Source organism: Fusarium solani (assembly GCF_023522795.1).
Source record: "Fusarium solani strain SB1 chromosome Unknown bctg00000012, whole genome shotgun sequence".
NCBI lineage: Eukaryota > Fungi > Ascomycota > Sordariomycetes > Hypocreales > Nectriaceae > Fusarium > Fusarium solani.
In genome coordinates, this window is record NW_027072146.1 from 1,470,815 (window position 1) to 1,496,055 (window position 25,241).

At 52.0% G+C, this 25,241-nt stretch overlaps 9 protein-coding genes across 9 annotated transcripts; 7 read left to right on the forward strand and 2 right to left on the reverse strand.

The window, feature by feature from the left end:
- Positions 1–2,098: 2,098 nt before the first annotated feature.
- On the forward strand, positions 2,099–4,690 carry MRS44_016489 (uncharacterized protein; the record flags this gene model as incomplete). Its single annotated transcript, XM_065618049.1, has 7 exons — positions 2,099–2,186; positions 2,239–2,335; positions 2,512–2,921; positions 3,046–3,344; positions 3,406–3,740; positions 3,795–4,151; positions 4,207–4,690. 7 exons carry the CDS (start codon positions 2,099–2,101, stop codon positions 4,688–4,690), a joined length of 2,070 nt encoding a protein of 689 aa, XP_065474121.1.
- Positions 4,691–5,575: 885 nt separating this feature from the next.
- On the forward strand, positions 5,576–7,034 carry MRS44_016490 (uncharacterized protein; the record flags this gene model as incomplete). The annotated part of the gene is made up of 3 exons (XM_065618050.1): positions 5,576–5,914; positions 5,977–6,138; positions 6,189–7,034. 3 exons carry the CDS (start codon positions 5,576–5,578, stop codon positions 7,032–7,034), a joined length of 1,347 nt encoding a protein of 448 aa, XP_065474122.1.
- Positions 7,035–8,183: 1,149 nt separating this feature from the next.
- Positions 8,184–10,876, forward strand: MRS44_016491 (uncharacterized protein; the record flags this gene model as incomplete). Its single annotated transcript, XM_046276699.2, has 2 exons — positions 8,184–8,231; positions 8,294–10,876. 2 exons carry the CDS (start codon positions 8,184–8,186, stop codon positions 10,874–10,876), a joined length of 2,631 nt encoding a protein of 876 aa, XP_046130924.2.
- Positions 10,877–14,769: 3,893 nt separating this feature from the next.
- Positions 14,770–16,510, forward strand: MRS44_016492 (uncharacterized protein; the record flags this gene model as incomplete). Its single annotated transcript, XM_046282036.2, has 2 exons — positions 14,770–15,269; positions 15,322–16,510. The coding sequence occupies 2 exons, from the start codon at positions 14,770–14,772 to the stop codon at positions 16,508–16,510; spliced, it is 1,689 nt and encodes a 562-aa protein (XP_046130923.2).
- Positions 16,511–16,918: 408 nt separating this feature from the next.
- On the reverse strand, positions 16,919–17,604 carry MRS44_016493 (uncharacterized protein; the record flags this gene model as incomplete). The annotated part of the gene is made up of 3 exons (XM_065618051.1): positions 16,919–17,219; positions 17,294–17,310; positions 17,557–17,604. The coding sequence occupies 3 exons, from the start codon at positions 17,602–17,604 to the stop codon at positions 16,919–16,921; spliced, it is 366 nt and encodes a 121-aa protein (XP_065474123.1).
- Positions 17,605–18,348: 744 nt separating this feature from the next.
- Positions 18,349–19,662, forward strand: MRS44_016494 (uncharacterized protein; the record flags this gene model as incomplete). The annotated part of the gene is made up of 3 exons (XM_046272835.2): positions 18,349–18,639; positions 18,689–19,496; positions 19,547–19,662. The coding sequence occupies 3 exons, from the start codon at positions 18,349–18,351 to the stop codon at positions 19,660–19,662; spliced, it is 1,215 nt and encodes a 404-aa protein (XP_046130922.2).
- A 1,143-nt stretch (positions 19,663–20,805) lies between these two features.
- On the forward strand, positions 20,806–22,294 carry MRS44_016495 (uncharacterized protein; the record flags this gene model as incomplete). Its single annotated transcript, XM_065618052.1, has 2 exons — positions 20,806–21,437; positions 21,493–22,294. 2 exons carry the CDS (start codon positions 20,806–20,808, stop codon positions 22,292–22,294), a joined length of 1,434 nt encoding a protein of 477 aa, XP_065474124.1.
- Positions 22,295–22,874: 580 nt separating this feature from the next.
- Positions 22,875–23,849, forward strand: MRS44_016496 (uncharacterized protein; the record flags this gene model as incomplete). Its single annotated transcript, XM_046272170.2, has 2 exons — positions 22,875–22,917; positions 22,969–23,849. The coding sequence occupies 2 exons, from the start codon at positions 22,875–22,877 to the stop codon at positions 23,847–23,849; spliced, it is 924 nt and encodes a 307-aa protein (XP_046130921.2).
- A 104-nt stretch (positions 23,850–23,953) lies between these two features.
- Positions 23,954–25,013, reverse strand: MRS44_016497 (uncharacterized protein; the record flags this gene model as incomplete). The annotated part of the gene is made up of 3 exons (XM_065618053.1): positions 23,954–24,656; positions 24,708–24,826; positions 24,879–25,013. The coding sequence occupies 3 exons, from the start codon at positions 25,011–25,013 to the stop codon at positions 23,954–23,956; spliced, it is 957 nt and encodes a 318-aa protein (XP_065474125.1).
- Between the last annotated feature and the right edge of the window lie 228 nt (positions 25,014–25,241).

Here is a 25,241-nt window from a genome sequence, read left to right on the forward strand (position 1 = left end):
TCCTGGCTCAGCACCGCAGCATTGTGTGAGCCAATCATGGTGCTGCGCACTTGACTTTTGTTGACTCACAACTTCCAGGACCCCATTGTTTCAACCCGATGAAACAATACCTCCTGACTTCTTTTATCAAATGATAACATTAGAGCCTGGAGAGAGTATGTTCCGGGTCATGCCCAACACCCGCGCAAGAACTCAAATCGTATCATAATCACCAGGCTCTAGACTCCGACCTAATTGTCTTCTTCAGTAGATACCACTGCCGAGGATACAGCCTGGTTCCCAGCCACAGACAGGGATTCTGTGAGACACGACCAACAACCCAGGCAGCGACATGTGAGACCACTCGGCGCTGAGACGCTGCCACCTAGGCTCAGTCCAACTCGCTAGGAACTGCGCGAGACTCCCATTGGTCATTGTTAATGAGCCAAACAATTACAGCATAGGGAGGGGCCAGTGAGAGCGTATCGCACTTAGTATCGCCCAGTTTGCAGAGAATCTGGTGTTGGGTTCAGACACGAGAGCAACTCTTCCAACATGACAGGGCCACTTTATAGAAAATTTAAATACTTGATCCATCGGTTCATCCTCGAGTCATCTCCACACCTCCCAACAAATACTTTTTCGCTCCTCTACCCAGAAACTCTACAACGGTATGTCAGCATAACTTTGCATTGGTGAGCAAGTATTGACGGAACGCGCAGAAAAGTTTGAACCGCCCTCAATTCCGGTAAACATGCTCGAAACGCCAAGGCACACTGAGCAAGTTGGTCTTTTGTGGTTTGTCCTCATTGTCGCGGCCATCCAAACCATCGCTGCTGTCGTTGGGGTAGTTTTCGACGTATTGGGCTATTTTGCTGCTGTGCGCAATTGAAGGACCTTGTTTTTTAACAATCAGGTATCCATGGGCGCATATATCGACAACTTAGGGGCCTCAGAATTGCCGGTCAGGAAGAACGGCCCCACGAAGTAAATACTGCATTGGCGGACAAGGCATGCTGGCATTTTTCATGTAAATACATGAGTCATGAGCCGAGCTACCGTTCGCTGGTCTGGCAAAGCATATATTTATGTCGTGAAATACACTTCGCTTTTCATACCATGACCCAAGTTCTGCAACCTTTGCCCCACGTTCGGTCATGGGTCGATCCGAAGGTGTAAACCGCAAGCTGCAGGAAGAGATATGTTTTAGCAATTTAACATTTATCTGTGTCACACATTAAGCACGTTTTTCCTTTGGGAAAGCAACATAGGCATCTTCGCAGATGGATGGTAGCAGGTGAATGCAGCTCAACATGACAAACGATAGATGAGTCTTTTAGACCAACCCCAGCAGTTCCTAGGAGCGTGCAACTTTTTTTCCACATGGTGTTTCTCGGCCCCGAGAATCAAATCGTTGGAGCTAGACACATACGTCGACTTGTTTGCTGCTGAGAAGTAGAATGCTACGTCGAGAACAATAGGTAGAGAGGAGCAGTGGTTGAAGCCACGTGACTACGGACCCAACTGGTAAGCAAATCTAAATGTATCTAATAAATTTAGTGTCATGTGTCCCCCGACTTGAGCACAGAGACGGGATTATGCGGATAACCGGAGGTGTTGACGCGAGGTAGAAATTAGCTTTTCTCTGAGTGCAGGGTAGCAGATCAGGCAACATTTAGAGACTGACATCCGTCGCTTGGGCTCCTTGGCAACTAATCCCTCTGTGGCCTTAATTTGCCGCTCAGCGAATAGGAGCTGCGCAAAGAACCCACAGCAAGCAAGGGGATACGCGGTCAGATCACGTGAACACGGGGAGGCGAAAGATAACAAGTCCGGCACTCCGTAAGACGTGCTTAAAGGCCACGAATCGGCAAATGATTCAATTAGAGACATTCATTGATAAAGACGCTCCCAACTTCATCACTTTATCTTGAGACATACCTTCCCCTCCTGTTAATCCGAATCCAACTGGCGATTCGGCAGATGTTGTCCAACTTGCGTTAGCTTGCATCCCTCTGCCGTGGTCCCCACTTTGGTAAATGCCGCGCCCCAGAACCAGACTTGCTCAATCCATTTCAATCGCGTTACCTAAGTTAACCGTCGCTTGGATTGTATACAGATGCAGAACAGCCCCCAGAATGTGGGCGCGGGCATGCCCGGGGGCCCAGCACCCGGGGGCCCTGAAGACCCCAACAAAAGAGCTGTGCGTATCTACCATCGGGGACGCGGAGCAGGGTGTGGCTAACTTGGCTCGGATAGTGCGACCAGTGCCGTATGCGCAAGGTGAGGCTGAGATTGGATATCTACGTGATGTCGACCAACACGGCGCATGGCTGACCACACCTCTCAATGTCGGGTAGGTCCGATGCGACAAAGACTGGCCTTGTTCCAACTGTCGCGCAGCAAACCGAGCTTGTACATCAACGGGCATTGGTCAACGGCCGAAGGAGGCACGTCAACGTGTTCTCATCTCATCTCAGTAGTACGTTCTCGCCTACTCACGACTGCCTCAACCTCAGCGAGGTAGTATAGCCGTGTTGACTACCGCAGTGAGCGAAAGATTGATCAGCTCGAGTCCCGACTCGCCAACATAGAGCAACTACTCAAGACTCTCGTCGCCAGAGATCTTGGCCCGGGTGAGCCGGCACGGCTGCAAGTTTATGTTCCCTCCCCGGACGTCCCGGACAGTGGCACCGTCACCTCAATGGGAGATTTTGACTCGGGCGATGAAGAGACAGCAGACGGTGGCGACTCTGGCCTCATCTCCCAAACCGCCATTGCAAGCGAGTTTCTCGCCCACGCCGTACACCGCACATCTCTCCACGACGCCCACCCCAGCGTAGATGCAGCAGTTACCAATCTACGCCAACTCGTACAGCTCCAGGGGAGCCGTTCCACCAACAATGGACCTAGGTTCCCGCGCCAACTACCTCTCCCTCCGGGTGGGTTATGCAAGTTACCCATGCCGCCGATAGAAGCCGTGGTTCCACTGCTCAAGGCAATTAATAGTAGGCGATCTCCAAGGCCAATCATGAAGTGACAGAACTGCGATTGACATGAAAACAGGCGGAACAGCTAGCTTCTTCGCATTCGGGATGACCCTCGTCGGAATCGAGGACTTTTCTAGCCTGTGCCGGATGATATACTTCCCCACGGAGGACTTTCCTCAGGCTATATTCGCTATCGTCAACGCAGGCCTGTATGATCTGTTCATGGAGGAGTGCTGTCTATCTGACGATGTCGAAAAGCGAGACAAGTATGAGGCGTACGCCATGATGGCCCGAGCCAATCTGGAGACCTACCTAGCCAATCTACCCATGTTTCTATCCGCCAGGATCGAGAACGTCCAGGCTCTTCTACTGGGAGTTAGTTTCCCTCTCTTGTTTACAGACGTTGCGACCTGTAGTTCGACTAACCAACCGCCAGACCCAATATGCCATCGACGTCACGCGCCCCTCTGTCGCCTGGCATCTTAATTCGATTGCTGCCCAGCTCTGCCAAACTGGGGGCTTTCACCGCGCCGATGTTGCCAGTACCGAGTCAGCTCGAACAAAGCAAATCAAAGGCATCCTCTTTTGGCAAGTGTACTCTTGGGACCGGGGGCTAAGCCTGCGTATGGGCCGCGCCTCCGTCATAAACGATGGCGACATTACAATCCCCCGCCAGTTCGATTTCTCGGGATTCCCTCTTCTTGAAAAGCCAACCACACCCAAGTTTTGGCTGGAGAGGGCTACTCTGCAGGGTCAGATATACATACAACTGTAGGTGCCTCCCTTCTCTGGTGATGGGAGAGCAACAGCTAACTCTACCCACAGGTATAGCCCAGCTGCTCTGGCCGTTCACCCCTCAGAACTGGGTCGTCGCGCAGAGGAATTGGCTGTTGAGTGCAGAAGACTTGCCGTAGAGGGGAAGAAAGCCCAACAGGAGGCCTTTGCCTACCTGAAGCAGATCAACTCGTCAGAGCTTGTTGATGTCTTTGTCCAAGGCGATGAAGTCCAGTTTCTCGCAACGATGACACTTGTCTACCGAGCTATTCCAGCTCCTCCCGGCTCCCCTAGCCGATTTTCCAACGAGTGTTTGGAAACTGCACGCCAAACCATGAGAAGGCACAAGGAAACAGTTGCCTTGTTGAAGAAGTATGGGGCTTACATGAAGTCGATATATGTTCACCGGTGAGATTTGATTTGCTGTGCCCCTCTGGAACAATGAACTGACCCAGACAACTAGAAACCTGATGCTGGCTCCCTTTGCGCCCTTCTTTGTCCTATTCTGTCACATCGTCGAGACCCTTTCTGGAGATGACCTCGAGATGCTTCAAGAATTCGTGGCATCACTGGATGTCCTTCGCGACGCATCAGAGACAGCGGAGAAGCTGTGCCGAATCTTTCAGGTCTTCCGGGACGTGGCCATGGTATACGTGGAGGCCAAGTCACAGCGTCGTGACGACCAGAACGACGTCCCTATGGGAAACCAGCTGGATGCCTATCTCAGTCAGCTAGGGTTCATGCCGATGGAGGGCCAGTCCATGCCCCAAGCCGTGCCCCCCACTACAGGCGATGTCCTTATGTCACCTGGCGTTGGAAGTGGTCCGACGACGCAAATGGAGGCTTGGTTTCTGGGTAGTCGAAGCATGTTTGGCTTGCTGGAGGAGGATCTTGGGCAGATTGACCCGATGGGATGGATGCCGCCACCGTCTTCCGGGACGATGTAGGGAGTATTTTGGGATTATTGATGTTGTTTGGGTATCATCGGCGTTAGCTAGAAGAAGTTAGGAATTCTAAGTAGGAGAGTTAATAGTCCGCTCCAGTCTTAAGTGTATAACAATATCTTTCAGTACCTATGTTGGACGAGGATTTGGCTCATGGGTTTGTGCCATTTCCTGGAACAGCGTGTGTAGAGGAGGCTGTGACCATTCATCCTGCCTTTTGAAGCATAGGAGCCTGGAGTGAGCCATTATAATGCCGCAGAGGAAGTAGTTGTGATGTCAAAGGGGAGAAACTCAGGACATCTATATGCTTTATCCCAGAATAGAGAGGGGTGATGGTGGGCGCCAAGACCTGCATGGAACCGCCTTGGGCCGGCTGTGAAGCCCGACCACTTCCTTCAGCCAATTACAACGGAGGGTGGGTGACACAAGAAGGCCCACGCCGCCGGCTGACATCTCGGGCATCCGCGGAGGCCGTGATCGGATTACACAATCTTACATATTCGCTTCCCTTTCATGTTCTAAATGGACGAATTTGCTCGCATTCTTGATGCCAATACTTGTGGCTTGCTTATTTGCATTTAACACCCAAAGACGGGGCCGATGATCCACGACTACCGCTCCGCCCAGAGCCTTGGTGGATCCCGGCCGCATCGGACTCCGCGGGGAAGACCCACATGTACGGCGGCGCGGGGCGTTCCGACTGGCTCGGCGGGATGATCTGCCGACTGGGAATACCTGGCGCCCTTGGATAGCAAAACGTAGAGCCTCACATTGTTGTTGATTGTCAGCTTGTATCAGATGTATAAAGTGAGGAGTAAAGTGTTGTTGGACTCGAAATGAACAACGCACAAAGTCTTGCACGCTTATCCAGCTCAACACTCATCAACAATGGTTTCCCAGCCTCAGAAGGTTCAGGTCGTCATCGTCGGCGCCGGTCTTAGTGGCCTCCGGGCCGCTACCGAGATCCACGCCGCCGGTCTATCTTATGTTGTCCTAGAGGCCATGGATCGCGTCGGCGGCAAGGTCCTCTCAGTTCCCTCTAGAGACGACGGCACTGCACTCATCGATGTTGGCGCGGCATGGATCAACGACACCAATCAGTCGGAGATGTATGCCCTTGCCCAGAAATACGGTTTCGAGCTCGTCAAGCAGCGAGCCGAGGGCATGACTCTGTATCAGGACGCCGAGGGCAATGTTTCTGTGTTGCCCTATGGGAGCCCAGCTAAGGTAAGTTCAAGGTCCGTTGAGACTCTCTGAAGCCGGCATAGTTAACAAAAATATCTTGACAGCTCACCCCAGAGCAACAAAAAGAGTTTGATGAAGTCGCCCACAAAGTGGGTGAATATGTCGGACGCTCCAACCTGGAGAATCCGCATCTGGGCCCCGACGCTGCCGAGCTCGACTCCCTGACCATCGCCCAGTTCGCCGAGAAGAAATTTGGCGGCACCTTGGTGGCCCGTCTCTTTTTACTGAGCTCGCCAAGGGCTTGGTCGGCACGCAGCCGGAAGAGATTAGCGCACTGCACCTCATCGATTACATCAAAAGCAGTGGTGGTCTTGCTATCATGATGTCTGATGGCAAGCATGGCGGCCAGTACCTCAGGAACCGTCAGGGGCAGCAGCAGTTTGCAAAGAACCTCGCAGCTGAGCTTCATCCTGGGACTGTGAAGCTGTCCCACCCAGTCAAGAGCATCAAGCAGGCCGACGACTACATCTTGGTCTCCGCGGCGAATGGGACGCAGTTCACGGCCGACAGGGTCATTGTGTCGATTCCTACACCTCTGTATCCCCGAATCCACTTCGAACCCGAGCTCCCGCCCGCGAAGAAGGCCCTTGGAGAGTCGAACAAGCTGGGATGCTACTCTAAGACAGTCTTCGTGTTTTCTTCGTCTTGGTGGCGAGATGCTGGCCTATCCGGAACCGTCAACTCGTCTGGTCTGATCACCTTCTCTCGGGACACGGCCGTTCCCGAGGATGAGCAGTATAGCATCACATGCTTCCACCTCGGCGCGCCTGGTCTTGAATGGTCAAAGCTCCAGGGCCAGGAGAAACAAGATGCCGTGTGGAGAGAGTTTCAGAAGATGTTCAGCGTTGTCGTCGACAAGGTTCCCGAGCCAATTCAGGTGATTCAGCAGGACTGGACACTTGAGCCATGGGCATGGGGTGCGCCGAGCCCTTTCATGGTTCCCGGCATCATGTCTGGAGAGCCTGGCCAGTCTATTCGAGATCTGGTGGGACGCGTACATTTTATCGGATCGGAGACGGCGCTTGTGTGGAAGGGGTACATGGAGGGGGCTGTGCGATCGGGGGTTCGGGGTGCACAGGAGGTTATTGAGGCGCTTGTCTAACCTAGGGATATAACAACATCTTCCTCTCAGATGGGGCCTATTCTCGCTGCTGCTATCTGATAGTGTCACTGGAAAGCTGTTTTGAATACAAGTTGCTTTGGAAATTTTTGACTAGCGTCCCTTAGAAGAGGGTGTTGACAGATACGTCCAGAGTTGAGGAACTCTGAAGGTCTCCAATCAGCCCCTGTAAGGTACAAAAATGGAGGTTTTTTTTTCAGCTCATTGGATGGGCCGCACTGGTGGAGAATTGATCGAGATACATACATGCCGGCCAACCCAATGGCGGGGAGGTTGCGCCCTCAGCTTTGAGAATCAGGCTCTGGCTCAACGAATCGAAATTCAGATTGCACTTCAAGCAGGGAAGAAATCATGCTGTGCACGTGAGAGATTTTCAACCCAAGGGCCTTCAACCCAACAGGCCGTCCCCTCATTTTTCCACCGTGACACCCAACATCAGTTCCGCAAAGCAATGGGTGAACGCGAAGATGGTCATTGGCCGCCAGAGGCCGGCGAAACAAACAAATTCCTTTCAAAGTCAAGAAATTCGGGTAAGGATTGCCCTATGTTCATTCCGCCCGCATCGGCCGAACTGACTAGTCTTCTCAGCAAGAGGAGTCGTCGGGCGTCATGTCTCACTCCCACTTTACACATTCATCGAGCCATACTGTGAACGGCCATGGTACTCTGATATTTTCACCGCGATCAAAACCGAAAATCTCTCTTGGTTCAGGTCTCTACTATCTACAGGACTCGCCTCTTTGTGGGACATTGATGAGAATGGCCGAACCCTATGGCATGTATGCCAGGCGTTATTTCCATGCACAAGATGGGAACTAAGCTGATGCGATCTAGTACGCCCTATTATGGGAAGAAGGAACTCATTTCTGCCGTTTCCTACTTGATAATGGCGCCGCGGGTCTATTGGGGGTGATCCCTTACGGCACGAGTTGGATGTGAGCTTCCATTCACTGCTTTTTTGGTCCTCAAAATTGACTCACTTGTGACACATTCAATAGAGAAGCGACTCCCCTACATGTCGCTATACAGGTAATCTATAACAAAAGGAAACTAGAGAGGCCAGTGCCGACATGGGTCTATACCCGGATTCGCTGGCTTCTCGAAGCAGGGGCTGATGTGCATATCTTCGACATGAATGGCACGTCATGTTTCGATCTTGCCTTTCACATCGACGACTATGTAAGTTTATATAAGTTAGAATCTCTTCGTACCTTAAGGGCTCTCTAACGGAATGGAACCAGGAACTTAAGAGAACCATCATTCCGTACGCGGACGTCGACGTCCTCGAGACTATTCTTGTTGCCGAGACCCTGGGTGATCCTCTGCTCCAACAGTGGCTCCATGACAGTCTTGAGTCTACCTTGGCCAACCTACGTCTTCTGATTAAATCCGGAGCCTACCCGGATGCGAGAAACTCCGTTGGCCAAAATTGCCTTCATATCTGTATCCAATTTGCAGACGCTCGAGAAGAGCCCAACGGTCTCCGTCGCGCCTTGGTAGAATTAATCAGACAGGGCGCGGATGTCAATGCAACAGACCACAGCGGAAACACCGTGACGGATGTTGCATTTCACCGTCTGGACCCCCAGCGTGCGCAAGGCACTTATCCAGCCGATCTCTGGGCGTGCTCGCTGGCAACTTGTGGATATGACGTGCTTGGCGAGTTCCAAGGCGGCCAAGCCCGGCTCACTCGGTGTGATTCCCAGTACGAGAAAAAACACTTTGAATCGCTATGGGAGGGAATAGAAGACAGGTCCTATATCCTCAACAATGTTCTCAGCCTTCCAAGAGAAACGCTCAACCATACCTTCCCTGAGGTTTTGAAAACAATTCCTCAGACTGAACTTCGGACTCTTCTTGATTTTCATCTGTCATTTTTCGAAGGCACAAACCATTACGAATGGATCCCCGACTTACGACAAGCGGGCGTGGACATGGAATCCATCCAAGCCATTATTGTATCAGATGGAGAAGATGCTACGCAAGAGCTATTTTTCGATGCATCGCCCGGGGATCTCCAGACAAAGAAGACCACCGGCCGTTTCCCACAGCCACAGTTCCATCACTCCTCTTGCTGCCATTATGAAACCCTTCAGACAATATCAACGGAGCCTGAGACGTGGTTGGGTGACGGTGACGTAGCTGGAAAGTTGTCCATTGCCACACGTATGGAGCCACTCGCCAGACACTTTTTCACGTGTCAACCCTTGAAGGACCAAGCTTGGTTCTTTCGTTTTCCCTTCCCTTCCAGAGATCTGGACACTTGGCCATTGAAAGTGGAGACGGCGCAACTAAGACCATCGCGAGGTTCCGAGGGTCTCGGCCTTTTCAAGACAGTTTGGCAGGACATCCTGCATTTGGCCGCTGAGTGGCAGACCGCGGGTTTGTGTTGTGACCGGATCTCCATCATGCTTCAAAACAAGCCGAGCCAAGTAGACTTGGAGCCTATTTTACTCCAGCATCTACTGGGGGTTAACCAGGAATTGGCCTTGTTCGCCAGCATCTTTGCAGATGACATGAAAAGCCAGGACAAACTGAGTGCGATGGCTTCTGAAATGAATGGCCAATTTCCATACACTTCAACTCTATATCGAAAGCTGTTCCGTGGCCTTCAAGGTATTGAGCTACTAGATCGGGAGTTCGTTGTTCCTTCTAGTAGGAAGCAGACACTGCATCACTTCTGCCTCCTCACTCAAGCGGTCGGCCTCGCCATGCTTCTGTATCAGCAGTGTCACACTGGCCATATCCACCCTTATTTCCTCCAACGCCCCATTTCTAGCATCGATCTTGAGGGTTACGAAAGCTATCACAACGCTGATAGACGCGACGATAACGCTGACTTCAGGCATGCTACGGAGAGCTACAACCGGGACTTCAAGCTCACTGTAAGATTGCAAGATCTAACGTGTGCAGGGAAGATGCTGGGAAGTCCTGTGTTTGTTTTCACGACAATCCCAAGTCAAACGGAACCTGCCATGCTCTACAGCAGCTGCGAGGATCTCGTCGACACATTCGGCCAGTGCAACATCATTTCAACTGATGCAGACAATCGATTGAACACAGTGGTGGGTGTTCGAATCGGAGGCGGTACCATTTTTCCAACTAAAGGCAGGTTACCGTCGGACCAACGACTGTTCCACTGGGGTGACTTTCCCACGGACATTGATGAGCCTTCTACGTTTGGTTACACCCAGAAGATTCTCATCGGAGCACCTGTTACCAACAACGGCTGCACACTCAAAGAAGAAGACGCGAGGCGCGAAGCAAAAGCCGCTGGACTGCTCTCACTTGTCCACGTTCTCAAGCCCTTTTGGTTTAAGGACCAAGTCCAGGCAGGCCTGCAAGGTGGCCAGTATGTCAACTTGACTGCTGGCGTAGTGTGGAAGCGCAGTCCTGGCAGATCTCTGAAAGAGGCTGTCTTGGACGGATACGCCTTGAACAAGAGCTTGCACTTCCTCAATGATCTTTCTGGCCTGCAATTCAGCATCTGCACCGGGTTAGCACGAAGAATTCCACTACGAGAGCTCCTGGTGGAAAGCCCCCTTTTCGATATACTTGACCATGCCGGCATTCAGGCATGGGATAGTATCAAGGAGAATGTCAGAGAACTATTCAAAGCCCCGATTAGCCATGAAATATTGAGAGATCAGTGCCGCTTTCCTCGGGAAACTCTGCACGAGGCTTGCCGAATCCTTCTGGGTCATCTCCAACCCACCGGTGTGGGTATGGATGCCCCGGTCGAGAATCCACCGCGCCATGGCGCCTCGAGAGTAGCCTCCTATCGACTGGGATGTTTCAACCCGACACGGCTGGCACAGTGCTAAGGGTTGGGGCTTCATATTGGGTTGGGGACACCGGCTCTGGGGTTTGGGTCACGGTCCGAGAGCCGGAGCAGGGAACGCAGGTGCTGATTTTGAACAAGCCTCTTCCTCCAAGCATACCGAAATTTGCCCGTCGAATACTAGGATGGGAGGCTCTGAGAGAGAGCTACATGAGAGAGACGTTTCCTACAGATGTCATCGTGTACTCTAGGAGAAGGTCGCACTGAAGGCTCTCATCCGAGCGGGCACTCTCGTTGAATAACAGTAATTTAGATGGAGAGCTCTATTTTATTGCTTATTGGTCGTTCTAGATTGCTAGTATCGAATGGATAAAGACAGAACTAATCAACCTTGATTTCTGAGAAATAGGATGCGACCAAGGGCTAGTTTCTTCGCTGTCACTCATGGATTGCTTTTTCTGTAGTGAAACAAAGCTTCTATTTAGTTCTTTGGAGGAAAAGGGCAAATCCCCGGTCGTTAGATTCGCCATGTCCTTGGTACCACTACTTCGGGCACCCTTCCGAAATAGCAGACCAGGGGCCATTATTACTCTCCCCTACTCCAGGTGCACGGCCTCTTTCGTATCTCGGGTCTCAGCCCCGACCTTTGAACAAAGACTGAGAGTCGACGGCAGTAGGCCCGAAGCATTTATAAGCGAGGAGGTCTATTGAACACTGTTCATATCTGATGAGAAAGAGGATATGGTAACTATTAGCGGATGACATCTGCTCGTAGCGTGGTAATACTCAACAATTCTTCCTTCCTGGATGATGAGTGGATGGAGACAATGAAATACATTGCATGTCGGAAGACCTCCAATGCTAAGATGGAGTCCTGCCGAAGAAAGAGTCTCTGTCGGTGGGAACGTACTGGCCCGAGATAGATTGACAGCGACCTAGCCGAGATGGAATGTGTCCAGACAATCCATAAAGGCAATCAACCCATTAAATCACTTGGCCCAAGTGGTTCATCCGAGTTCATTTGTAGGTGCAAGACTTTCAAAGCCACTTCGCGGTGAAATGGGATTCAACTGGGTGGACGTGCGCCATATCTCAGCTTGGGTATAACGAAACGTTCTAGCAGCGAAATTCTTGTTGCTTGGAATTATTCAGCACGGAACCGATGTTTGAGTGCCCCGACGTGCTCTCCGTATGAGATTTATGTCTGGTCGCTCGAATCTGTGTCCAATTTTTCTGTGCTCATATCGTCTCGAGTTTCACCATGTCGACGATTCCTGGCGAACGTGTTGTTAATTTACAGCTTAATAAATATTGACAGTTGTACTCTGAGCTATATTAGCGTGGCTTCAATTGAAATAATGAATCTATTACGTTGGTTCACTTGGGTCTTCAAGGCACCTACATATCGTGGTATTCACATCCGTCAACCCTCACCACTTGAGAGGCGCGTCAATCAACCTTACCCTACGTACACAATGAGTAAACCTTGGCGCCCACGTTTCTATGCGATAGTATGTGTCTTATCTGGCGGCCCATCGATGAAACCCGCTGCGGCGTCATCCGACACCTGTGATCACTGACCATCAACTTCAAGCACTCCTCCAAGCACCCTTTTCCTATGTCGGGTATGCACAATCAGGTCGCAATATCTTAATTTTCAATCCACTACTTGGGGCCCATGGATCACAGACCCATAGATCTCTGGCCACGGGCAGCAAGAGGATTCAGAACCAACGTCGATCAGTCAGGCGACACTTCGAGGCGGGCACTGACTTTGGAACTTTGCCACTCAAGGTATAGGACGGAGTCACCGTGATGGAGCTTCCTAATTTGACTCTGTGTGCCATAAGCTCAGTGGTTTACCGAGTGATCGGGCTCTTGGCGGACATGTTTTCTATTCCACTGCTTGCGTTGGCTATCATTGTATGTGTCATGATGCTTATCTGACGGGAACACACCCTGCTAGAGGATCCCAATAGGAGACTCACCCGTCCTCGCCCCGTTTCGAGGCTCCGAATCCAGACCAGGGCCGCACAAACGCCCGGATTTCTCCCGTCTCCCCCGCAAGGGTTGGGCGTGGAAGGCCTCCGGTAGTCCGCAAGCAAATTGGCACAGGGGTTGGGCAGCTGCTGCTCTCTCCACCCAGTTCTTCGGCACTGCATGCTCTCGCCACGCCTGCAGCGCTGCATCTTGGTTTGTTGGAGAAGGTGCTTGCGTCGACGCAGACAGCGCGGAGACGCATGCGGATGCCTGTCTCCAAGGAGCCAATCGACAATTGAGGGAGAGGTATTCTGTCCAACATTGTGATGATGGTGGCTAACTCAGGATGGAGGCTAGTGCACCTTCAGACCGTCTCATTCCAGCCTTACGGCCAACAACCACTGCCTGGGTCTCATGGTCAGGTCTACGCCTACTTTGGAGTGACTGTGTCCTGCCTTCATCATCCACGAAGTAGGAGCATGAAGGTGATGGGGCTTCCTGGGGTTCATCTTGGTGTCGTCCGTAATGTCTCGCTAGCTTGGAGAACCTCCAATGAACGAGTCTGTGTCTTGGCCTTTATTGTTCAGCTCAAAGATGTGCTAGACCTGCGTCGCCCCAGCATGGTTGAGATGGTCTGCAGGGAACCCGGACCTCGTACAGGTTTCAGGGGTAGACGCCTCCTTATGGATACCTTCCGGTACTACCTCTCGGGAACGCGTGAATTGCCCAGTGCACAGCCAGAGGAAGGCTGACATATTTCCCCCTTGTAGTCTGTCAGTCGCGTCAGCTAGTTATGCATCCACAACATAACTGAATCGCGACGTTAGAACGGCTCAGCAGCAACCAAATTACACTATCAGAGCTTCCGTATCGGCAATGTCATCCAAGAGTACGGCAATGCTAAATCCGCGAGTTGCCATGCTTGATTGGTCGTCTCTTCGGGCTTCCATGACCGGACTCCCCGGCCCAATGTGTTCCTCGAAATGTGGCGCCGACAGCGCTCAAGTCCGGAGATATGCAAGACTAGTCGAGTAAGGACACCCATAGCCATTCATCTCCCCTGCTTCCATCACCCTTCTCCCGGAGAGTCGCACCATAGTTGGACACCATCAGCAGGAAGGAGTGCCGTGCACCAAGCTACGGGAACCCTCCCGTTATCGCCATCGGCTGCCCTCCCGATGGCGCCACTTCTCCACTCGTCCAACCCTGGGGACACCGAGCTCCTCAATTTGGGGTCCGTGATGAAGCAACAGCACACTAGAGAGATAGACTGGAGACTTGAGATTCGTTAGAAATACGTATCTGGAGCGTTAGAAACGGAGTCCGGGCCTTCTTTATCAGATAGCAGATTACCTTTCAGATAACAGAGACCCATCAAGATCTATGGAGCCTCTATCATGGTGAACCTAGGTCAGGGTTGAAGATTGTCAGTTGATAGGGTAACTCCCAGGCTTTCAGCAATGCCTCCGTGCCAAGATGAATCGCTACCATGAGGGGAAAAGGTAACCACACACACACACACGCTACCGCTCTAATGGACGCATTTCGAAGCCTGGCCTAACCCCTCGTACGCCCTTCAGCCGTTCTCAAAGCCAAGTGACAACCTCATATGGCCATTATTACCATCCAAAGACCACGTCATGAAAGATATGCTTCTCCACCGGCCCACCATCCGATAAGATGGCTTGGGGTAGCTTAATCTCACCGACGGTGTGGACTGGTCTGGCCACAGTTAGCGACTTTGCGGGGTGGAGTTTACCCCAGGTTGCGCCACCACCCATGATCCATGCCTCTTGGCCTCTGCGACTGATACCGAGGGTAATCAGCAAGAGTCTTTATCTGGCAATATGTCCATGACTCGCCCGGGGAGCTTTTAAAGGCCAGGGATTCCCCTCCGGCTGTGAGTCTTCTTTGTCTCATCCTTCACACCTCATCCTCCCTTCCATACTCCTCATCATGTCGTTCAACAAAGAGGAAAAGTCTGACATGTCGGACTTGAAGCTCGAGGGAGTCAACGACAAAGCCGAAAGCGTCCGCGCTGGCGACTTGGGTCCCAATGTGGATCAGCTCCAGCGAAGCTTGGGCAACCGCCAGGTCCAACTGATCGCCATTGGAGGTTCCATTGGAACCGCCAGTTTCGTCAGTATCGGTACTGGTCTCATCAAGGGCGGTCCAGGTAGCTTGCTGATCGCCTATACCCTCTACTCCTGCATGCTCGGTTTAGTCAACAACTGCATCGCCGAGATGGCCACCTTCATGCCCATCACCAGTGCCTTTATTAGAATGGCTGGTCACTGGGTTGATGAGGCTTTTGGCTTCATGGCTGGATGGAACTTCTTCATCTACGAGGCTATCCTAATTCCCTTCGAGATTTCAGCCCTCAACCTGGTGTTGACCTATTGGCGCGACGACATTCCTGTCGCGGCAGTAGTTGCAGCTTGCATTGTCCTGTACTTGTGAGTTTCTTATGACCTTGCCAACTTCCTGGATTACACTAACAGATTGAAGCACACTCAACGCCTTTACCGTTAAGTGGTATGGAGAGGCTGAGTTCTGGCTTGCATCCGGAAAAGTCATCCTTCTCCTCATCGTCTTCTCCTTCACCTTCGTCACCATGCTCGGTGGGAATCCCAAGGGCGATCGTTACGGCTTCCGATACTGGAAGAACCCCGGTCCTTTCGCCGAATACATTACAACTGGTGACCTGGGTCGATTTGAAGGCTTCCTCGGCTCCTTGTGGAGTGCCGCGTTTACCATCGTTGGTCCCGAATACGTCTCGATGGTGTCCGGTGAGACCAAGCTTCCTCGCCGCTACCTCAAGAACGCCTTTAAGACGACATATGCTCGATTCGGTTTCTTCTTCATCGGTGGTGCCCTGACCGTTGGAGTCGCCATCGCCTACAACGACAAGACCCTCGTCTCCATCCTCACCGGCGAGGAGGGCGGTGCTGGTACTGCAGCCGCTTCGCCCTATGTGATTGCCATGAACAACCTTGGAGTTGGCGTGTTGCCTCATATCACCAACGCGCTGCTCATCACGAGTATCTTCTCAGCCGGCAACGCCTACACATATTGCGGAACTCGAAGTCTGTACGGTCTTGCGCTTGAAGGCCAGGCCCCCAGGTTCCTCCGCAAGGTCACGAAGCAGGGAGTTCCTATCTATTGCCTCGCCACTATTATGGTCTTCCCGTGCCTTGCGTTCCTCAACGTTTCAAGCTCCTCGGCTGTGGTCCTGACCTGGCTTACCAACCTGATCACTGCGGCGCAGATTATTGACTATATCGTCATCTGTATCACATACGTCTTCTTCTATAAGGCCTGCATGGCCCAAGGTCTCGACCGCAACACCCTACCATACACTGGATGGTTCCAGCCCTACAGCGCCTGGATCAGCGGAGTTTTCCTTACCGGCGTGGTGTGTGTTTACGGCTACACAGTCTTTCTGCCCGGAAAGTGGGATGTCGGAACCTTCTTTACCTTTTATACCATGGTGCTTGCTGCTCCTATTCTCTTCTTTGGCTGGAAGTTTGTTAAGAAGACTAAGTTCATTAAGGCTGAGGAGGCGGATCTAGTTTGGGAGAAGCCCATGATTGACGCGTACGAGGAGAACTATGACGAGGAGGATCTTGGATTCTTTAGGGAGCTTCTGAAGATGGTTGGCCTGGGTAAGAAGAAGACTACTAGCTATGCCGCCTGAGCCTCAAGAGGGTACTGAGCTAGTTTGAGCTACAGACAATACATGGATTAGATGAAGAGCCAATTTTCATGCCTTTGATTAATCCTTGACGCATCTAGACCATGTGAAGGCAATTATGAAGGTTTCGCTGTGTCTCTCGGGGTTTCTCTCGTTGTATCCATCCCCAATACGTCTGCAGCAGTGGTTGCTGCCGCCACCAGCGTCTCCAAAAGACACAGAGATACATCGTCCAACAAAGGAGCTTGAATAGGACCATCGCTTTGTTTGGAATTAGTGTAAGTAATAACTAGTGTTTCCCTAGAAGTGTCCAACTTTGCCAATCCTGCACAACTCCGTCAACTGCCTCTGCCACCGACCTTGGCCTGATTACTTCGTCCGCCTTCGCCGATGCCCCCTACCGTGGCAAGTTCATTTCTCTGCTTCTCCCGAGAGATCGCAATACGGATCAATCTTAACCCACAGCTCGGGTTCCAGTCGGGTCTTGAGCCATCTCGCATGTTCTGGATACTCCCTTAAGAATTCGATAGTCTTATCAAGAACAGGTACACCCTGGCGAAGGTATGACCTGATGATTTGGCGATGGGCCAGGGGTTCGTATTTCCCATCTGGCCCTTTTGGTGCTGGATGGAACTTTCTTCCCTCCCATGTAAATGGCCACTTCTTGAGTTCCTTTTGTATCTTGGAAGGGAGGTCCTCGCGGATGCGAATGCTGACGATCATATCAGTTTGCACCAGGCCTCAGGTAGTGATGAGATACTAGACAATTAGCCAGATATAACTTACAGAGACTCTCCTGTCCACTTATACCATAATACTAGCACCTTTTACTCTTCGGTAGAGTGATCGTGACCGTGGTGATCAATTAGGAAAAAACATTTCCTGTTCTTGAGGGCGAAGTCGTCACCATGTGGATACCAACGTTCTTGGGTGCGATCAAAGTCTCGTTGCCAATGATGCTGGCAGACGATGTTTTTAACGAAGTCAAGTTTTTCTCCTCGATCATCGCCAGGAAAAAGGTGAGTAGCTGATTGCAGCAAGATCCGTACCTTGCCTGCGGAGTTTGCCTCGGGCTGCGGCGCTGCTGAGCTCTCCATGATCAAGATATGGGGATCGTGTTGTTGGCAACGGATAGACGTCTCCCGTTTGCGATGAGCCAGAGATTGACAAGCGGGTTAGATCTGGAGACGCATTGTGTCACGCGTGGAAGAACAGATATTTATTGCAGTCATTGAGTAGAGGAATAACCTTTTATGATTATCCTTTGTTGACTCTTCCCGACAGCCAGCCCAGAAGCTTAATATTAGGCAAATGCGTGAGCATCGAGTCATGATGCTGAAAGTGGGAAACTGTTTTCGTTGTTGCTTTAAATGTAACACCGAGGCTGCTACACAAGCCAACCAAATAGCCCAAGTGTTAATGATCTCACATGGCGACGAACAATGGGCGCCGTAAAGCGTGCGTTTGACGAGCGAAGATAACAGCAGGCCAATGTCAAGATGGCGAAGACGTTTGTCGGCATATACATTTTATAACATTCTGCATATAAAAGCCCGTCATCGGTCCCACCAAATGAACAAGGAAAGAAGCCGACGGATGACAGCCGGTGAGAACAGGTCTAGATGCCGCAAAGCGGAGTCCCCGGCGCATCGCCGTCACACAATATCGGGTAGCCGCCCGATGCGGAGGTCGGGCGGCGCCCCCGAGGTCCCCGCTCCAAGCCGGGCAGGTACACCGAAGAGAGGACACACAAGGGGGTGATTTCACATTAAAGCAGGCGAAAGCAGGGGACGAGAATCCGTTCCACATCATCCGCTACGCTTCTCTATTTCCGTTTCATCATGTCTCCCCAAAATTCCTTCTTCGAGGCCGCGGAATACATCCCGCCCGATCCCATCTTTGAGGTTACCAAACGGTTCAATGCTGATACGAGCCCCAACAAGGTGAATCTCGGTCAGGGCACATACCGTGATGAGAATGCCAAACCGTGGATTCTGCCTTCTGTGCGCGCGGCTGAGAAGCTGATCGGTGAGGCTGGTCACGAGTATCTCCCCATCGAAGGCCTTCAGAGCTTTCGCGATGAAGCCACCAAGGTCTTGTTCCACGACACAGCTGCTTTGAAGGAGAACAGGGTATGTGGACTCTTCAGTTAACACTATTTCAGTATACTGAAGTATACAGATCGCCACTTGTCAAGCAGTCTCGGGCAGTGGTTCCCTGCTCCTCATCGGCCTCGTCCTCGCCAAGGCCAAGACGGGTATTGAGAATGTCCTCATCACCGATCCTACCTGGTCAAATCACGACCTCCAGTTCAGATCCATCGGGTTCAACATCACGAAGATGCCCTACTACAAGGATCGCAAATTCGACTTTGAGGGTGTCATGAAGTGCCTCAGGGCTGCTGACCATCGGTCGGCTGTTGTCCTGCACGCCTGCGCTCACAACCCTACCGGCTGTGACCCTTCGCGAGAGCAGTGGAAGGAAATTGCCCAAGTCATCAAGGAGAATGGTATCTTTCCCATCATCGACTCTGCTTACTTGGGCTTCAACTCTGGTTCCTATGACGAGGATGCTTGGGCTGTTCGGCATCTTGTCGAGGACTTGAATCTCGAAGTGGCTGTGGGCATGTCATTCGCCAAAAACATGGGTCTGTACGGCGAGCGTGTTGGACTCACGGCCATCGTCACACGATCAGAGGAGACCAAGAAGACTGTCTATTCACTGCTACAAAATGCTCAGCGCCAGACAATCTCCAACCCTCCAGTCTACGGTGCTCGCATCGCGGCTACTGTGCTCAGCAACCCAGGCTGCTTCAAGCAGTGGCAACAAGACCTTATCACAATGTCTTCAAGAATCAAGTCAATGCGGCAGAGACTCTACGACGAGCTCGTTCGCCTTCAGACGCCCGGAGACTGGTCACACATTATCAACCAAACAGGCATGTTTGGTTATACCGGCATTAGCTCGACACAGATCAAGCACTTGGAAGGTATGAAACCCGCTACCTACCAGATAATAATTACTGACTCACCCTTCCAGAGCACTACCACATCTACATGGCGGTTACTTCAAGAATATCACTGGCAGGCCTCAACGAGCACAATGTTGAGTACACAGCGAAGTCGTTGGATGAGGTGGTTCGGACAGTCGAGTAGCAAGGCAGCAAAATGCCGAGTAAGTAGAGCCAAAATCAAAGTAAAATTGCAATCATCTCGATCCTGTGCGAAATTTGGTCATTGTAATGCGATGTTGTGTTTAGAACTGCGTTCTTTGATACCGTGCACGATACTCTGCTGTGGTCTCCGAGCATGAAGGTGGAATCCCCAATACACAATGTCGCACAGAAACCTGCCCAGAATTCTGGTGTATCCAGTCCTCTTTGGGAACGTAGAAGAGGTATACAGGCTTACATTCAGAAAACAAGTAAACCATCAAGATCTTCAGTGATTGCCACCATCTAGACCCTTCAACCAGTAATCCTCCTCCACAGGAAGATCACTTCCCAGCTCGCATGTCTCATCTTGATGGCCGGGACCTTCGGCACTTGACCAACAGGGGTATCCGTAAAGATAGTCCCGTAAGGCTCACCCAAGATCTAGATTCCCGAGACACGAAAAGAATTCTCCTGCAGGGCTCACCCCCAAGGTCATGCGGACAACTCGGCCCCTGGCGCGTGACGATCCTCGATATGGATTTGCCGCTGCCAACCGTGGGCTATCGCTATCTTGGGTAAAGATAACCTCGCTTCTGCCTTCCATCCCACGTCGATTGGGCTTCCGAGACAAATCACAATCCACGGCTGCGGCTTCTAGAGGCTGGACGAGACACATGGCATATCCGACTTTCCGGATCTAGTCTAGGACTTACATACCGAGATAAGAGGAAACACTAGAACAACAACCCAACGGTGCCCTTCCCGGTTCGATAGATTGCGGGTGTGGCAACGAGACGCTTTGAGGTTGACCCACGTGGGGTTGGGTTGGCCGCCCATCGGCACCCGCTCCGCCTTGGGGAAGCCATCGCAGGATCGAGACCTTCAGCCTTTGACTATTCCGATGACGGTCAGATGGCGTCTGATGATACGGCCTCGACCAAGGGGCATGTGACATCCTACACGCTTACCCCGCTCCCCAGACTCCCCGCGCCATCATCAATGGCATCGGTTCGGGTGCCGATGAGTATGGGAGACAAAGATGAGATTAAGTTCAAAAGATGATGCTGTTCACCCATTGTGCTGTTCTTTGTAACTCTAGGATAATCTCTGCCCTCAATCAAACCACTGCATTCTCTTCTGCACAATGGCATCTTCTCTCTCTGGGAGCATTACAATCTCTGGTTCTCGGGCAACCCGGGGCTTAGTTCTACCGCTGAGGGCGTCCAAGTCCAGGGCGCGGAGAGAGAGCATCGTCCAACTTCGCCGCCATTCTTCAACTTCTACTGTCATTGAGGCTACCCGAACAGTTGCGCCTGCTCGAGGCACAGAATCCCCCCTTTCAGAGCTTCCTTCTACTGTCTTGTGGCGATCACTCCTTATCAACGCCGTATCCTCGAGACCATGGCTTCTCCTCCCCTCCCTCACTCTCCTCCTCAAGCTCTCTCGCCCAGGAAATCCATTCCTGTTCAATGTCGACCGCAACCCCTTCCTCCGCTCCATTCTCAAGCAGACATTTTACAAGCAGTTCTGCGCCGGCGAGACAGGAGTTGAGACACAAGATACGATGAAGCAGCTGCAGGACATGGGATTCCGCGGCACAATCCTCACATACGCCAAGGAGACGGTTTTTGATCACCACACAAACGAGCAGCTCGGTCTTGGTGTGGACGCTTCGTGCAAGGGCGAGGCCCAGTGGAATGAGAGCATTGAGGCTTGGCGAGCCGGAACCGTCAAGACTGTGGAGCTGCTCCGTGAAGGTGATCAATTGGCTGTTAAGTAAGTTTGTCCCGAAAACATTGGTGTTTTTGCGACAATTGACTAACAATCGCAGGCTTACTGGTGCTGGTCCTTCTGTCTGCGAAGCCTTTGCCAATGGCACTCCCCTCCCTCAGCAGTTCCTCGACGCTCTCGATGAAATCTCCCAAAAGTGCAAGGACCGTGGTGCCTACATTCTGGTCGACGCCGAATCTCAGCACTACCAATGGGGCATCTTTAACGTGGGCATGGATCTCCAACGCAAGTTCAACCGCGACGGACAGGCTGTTCTCTACAACACATACCAGGCGTACCTCAAGAGCACCTCCGAGACTCTCGCCAAACATCTCGCCTGTACACTTGAGGAAGGCTTCACTCTTGGTGTCAAGGTCGTACGCGGCGCTTACATGGCGTCTGACCCCCGGCATCTGATCCACGACACCAAGCAGGACACGGACAACGCCTACAACAAGATCGCACAGGGGGTGCTTAGACAAGAGTTTGGTGGATTCGGCGGCAGCAACGCCAAGCCTTTCCCCTCCGCCATGCTCCTCCTGGCCAGTCACAACAAGGAGAGTCTGGTGGCAGCGCACGAACTGCACCAGCAGCGGACCAAGGCGCAGCTCCCGACGGTGCCCGTCAAGTTCGCGCAGCTGCACGGCATGTCGGACGAGGTTAGCTTCAGCCTGCTCAAGCTCAAGGATGACGCAGGGGTGGCCCCCGAGGTGTACAAGTGCTCCACCTGGGGTACCTTGGCCGAGTGCATGGCGTATCTGACGCGGCGAGGTATGGAGAACCGGGATGCGGCCTCGCGGACCCACGATGAGTACAGTGCCTTGAAGACGGAGGCCTGGAGGAGATTGGCTTTCTGGAGATGAGCGTTGTTGGAGTGGTGAATAAAAAGCAATTGCATAGTAGCATTACAGTTTGTTGTTGTATCTAGCACAGAATTTGAATTTGAACATGAACTTTACATGAATCAATTGCATGTCTCGAACAACCGCTCCTCTGTGTATCTCTCCCCTCTCAGAATCTTTCGTGATACATCACTTAATACATCACTTGATGCACTAGTTAGCCTCATCTTCACATCTCAACTCTTCCCCTCTCACTTACACGTCGTCAACGTCGAAACAAGGTCGCAATCACAATGCATAAACCTCCCCTCTCAGTGGCGTCTGCATCCACCGGCAGGGTTCCCGACGTCCCCACTTATTGCGGAGGCGACATGACCTCCACGTTATCAGCCCCGTCATCGGTAGTCCTCCCGTGCCCCTCACACACAATCTGAACGCTGTAAGCTCACCTGCAAGACTTGTCGACATCTTTCTATCTACGGTTTGGTCTGTGTTCGTCTCGCTAGACTATTTCTGTTCTGCATCCTTCGGCTTTCCTTATCTCGACTTGAGACGCTGTAGATTCGTCACTTGAGCTGTATTCCCACCAACAGAGCCCAACATGTCTAGCCTGAGCAATGCCACCCTCTGCATCCTGGGGACGGGTAAGGGTCCCTGTAAGCGACCACTTGTTTTTCCTGACTAACAGAGTTCAGGTAACATCACAACACCCATTGTGAAGAACCTCGTCCCTGCCACACGGGATGGAAAAAGCAAGCTGCCTTTTACCAAGTTCATCGCCTGTGTGCGATCCGAGGCTTCTGAGAAGAAGCTCTCTGAGCAGTTTGCCGATTACAGCGATATTCTCACTGTGTCTCGTGGTGACAACGTCAAGGCTGTGCAACAGTCCGACGTGATCATTCTTGGCGTGGACCCTGCTGATATTGAGGCTGCTCTCTCGCAATCCGGTATCCGCGATGCCTTGTCTAACAAGCTATTGATCAGTGTTGCTGCTGGCTGGACAAAGGAGAAGCTCGAGGCTACCATCTACGGAAGTGCAAGCACCTCAGAGAACCAACCTGGGCGAGCTTGGGTGGTGCGCACGCTGCCAAACATTGCATCCATGGTGTCTCAAGGTCTCATTGCCATCGAGAATGCTCCCACAGAGCCTATCCTGCCAGATGAGCATCTGCAGTTGACAAAGGCCATCTTCCAAAGTATCGGTCAAACAGTCGAGATTCACCCTCGCCTCATGAACGCTACCACGGCCGTGGGAGGCTCTACACCAGCTTTCTGGGCCATCATCTGCGATGCCTTCATCGATGCTGCCGTTGCGGTTGGAGTTCCTCGTGCAGATGCTCAGACCATGATCTACCAGTCCATGAAGGGCTCAGCCGAGATGCTTCAGAGCGGTATTCATCCCGGAGTTCTTAAGGACCAAGGAACGTCTCCCGAGGGATGCACAATCGGTGGAATCATGGTCTTGGAGGAAGCAGGAGTTCGAGGCCATCTTGGGCGTGCTCTTCGGGAGGCCGTTACTGTTGCTCGTCTCATGGAGACTGTCACTCATGTCAACGACACAAGGCCTACTTCATAGTCAAAGCATATGTAGACAGTTCAACAAGACATTCTGGTGATATTAACAAAACCGACATGAAAACACTGATCCGTCAACACCATTTTTCTTTATAATCGCATCTTCTATAACTTAGCAAAAAACTTGTGAAACCACGAACGACTCTCCATATTCGCGATGCATCCAAACCCAAACGCCGGAATGATTCGAAGAGATCGCACAATCGTTGCTGACAGTAGATCTCTTCGGATCTGAGCCGCTCTCTCCACGAAGGGCACACCACCCGGTCGAGCGTAGAGATCCAGGCCAAGAAGATGCACAGGTGTAGCAGCAAACTGCGAAAAAATCGGCACAGTAAGCTGTGATATGATGGCTTTCGAGTGTGGGTTCGACGACATGCTATCTGGGATGAGAGCTGACAACCAAGGTGCCATGGTGAAAGAGCCGAAGATGGTGATGGCATCTCGGAACAGAAACGCTCCTGTCGCAGCTTTGGGGACACCACGCTTGACAACAGGTGCGGCCTTCTTGATTGGTGTGCTCGAAGCACTAAACATCTGTGCATAGCTGACATCCTTCCAAACTCCAAGCGGGACGTTGACAATCATGGTCGACACAAAGGTAATCGTCCCGACGGCAGCTTTGTGAAATTCATGGGCCAGAGTGTCCGAGCCGTTGGACACGGCATAAGTCGCTGCATAGAGAGTCCACACTAGACCGAATGGGCGGCCAAAGACAAAACGGCCAGGGCTTTTTAGAGCTGCCACACCGTGTAGCTTCATGCCATAGCCAAAGGGTCGATTGAATGCCACCTTTTCAACCATTGCCCTGAGGGTAATTAGAATCTCTTTCATAGCAGACAACTAACATTTTACTCACCGGTCGATGATGGCAATTGCAGGCGTAACTAATGTAGCCGAAATTGCAGCGGCCGCCACATCCCCAGCCAACGGCCTCCAGAGATAACTACGGTTGTAGCCACTGTCCGAGACGTCTTGCTGCTGCGTCGTAGCCATGGGGAACGTTCAGGAAGGATGATTGAGAACACACTGGGGGCATCAGCTTCTCCAGGCCCTCGAGTATACCCAGTATCTCCAGCGTCACCGGAACGGCATCCTTCGGCTCTCCCGTTACGGGGCCTATCACCATGCCGAATACCGGACCTCCACCGGGAGGGTGCCCCATCCTGAGTCAGATACCGGGCCAACTCCCGGCAGATAAGTTAGATCTCATGCGGCTCTTTGGATGGGGCGTTCCCACCCCAGGGTCCCCCGTGGGGTCGAGATTGTGATCTTGTGATAACTCCACACACCGGATCCTTGCCCGGTGGCTGTGAGGGGTCGCTCTTGAGTCGCCTCCAGATATCCACTAGCCTTCGGCAGGGTCCCCGACATGGCAAACTTCGAGGCGAGC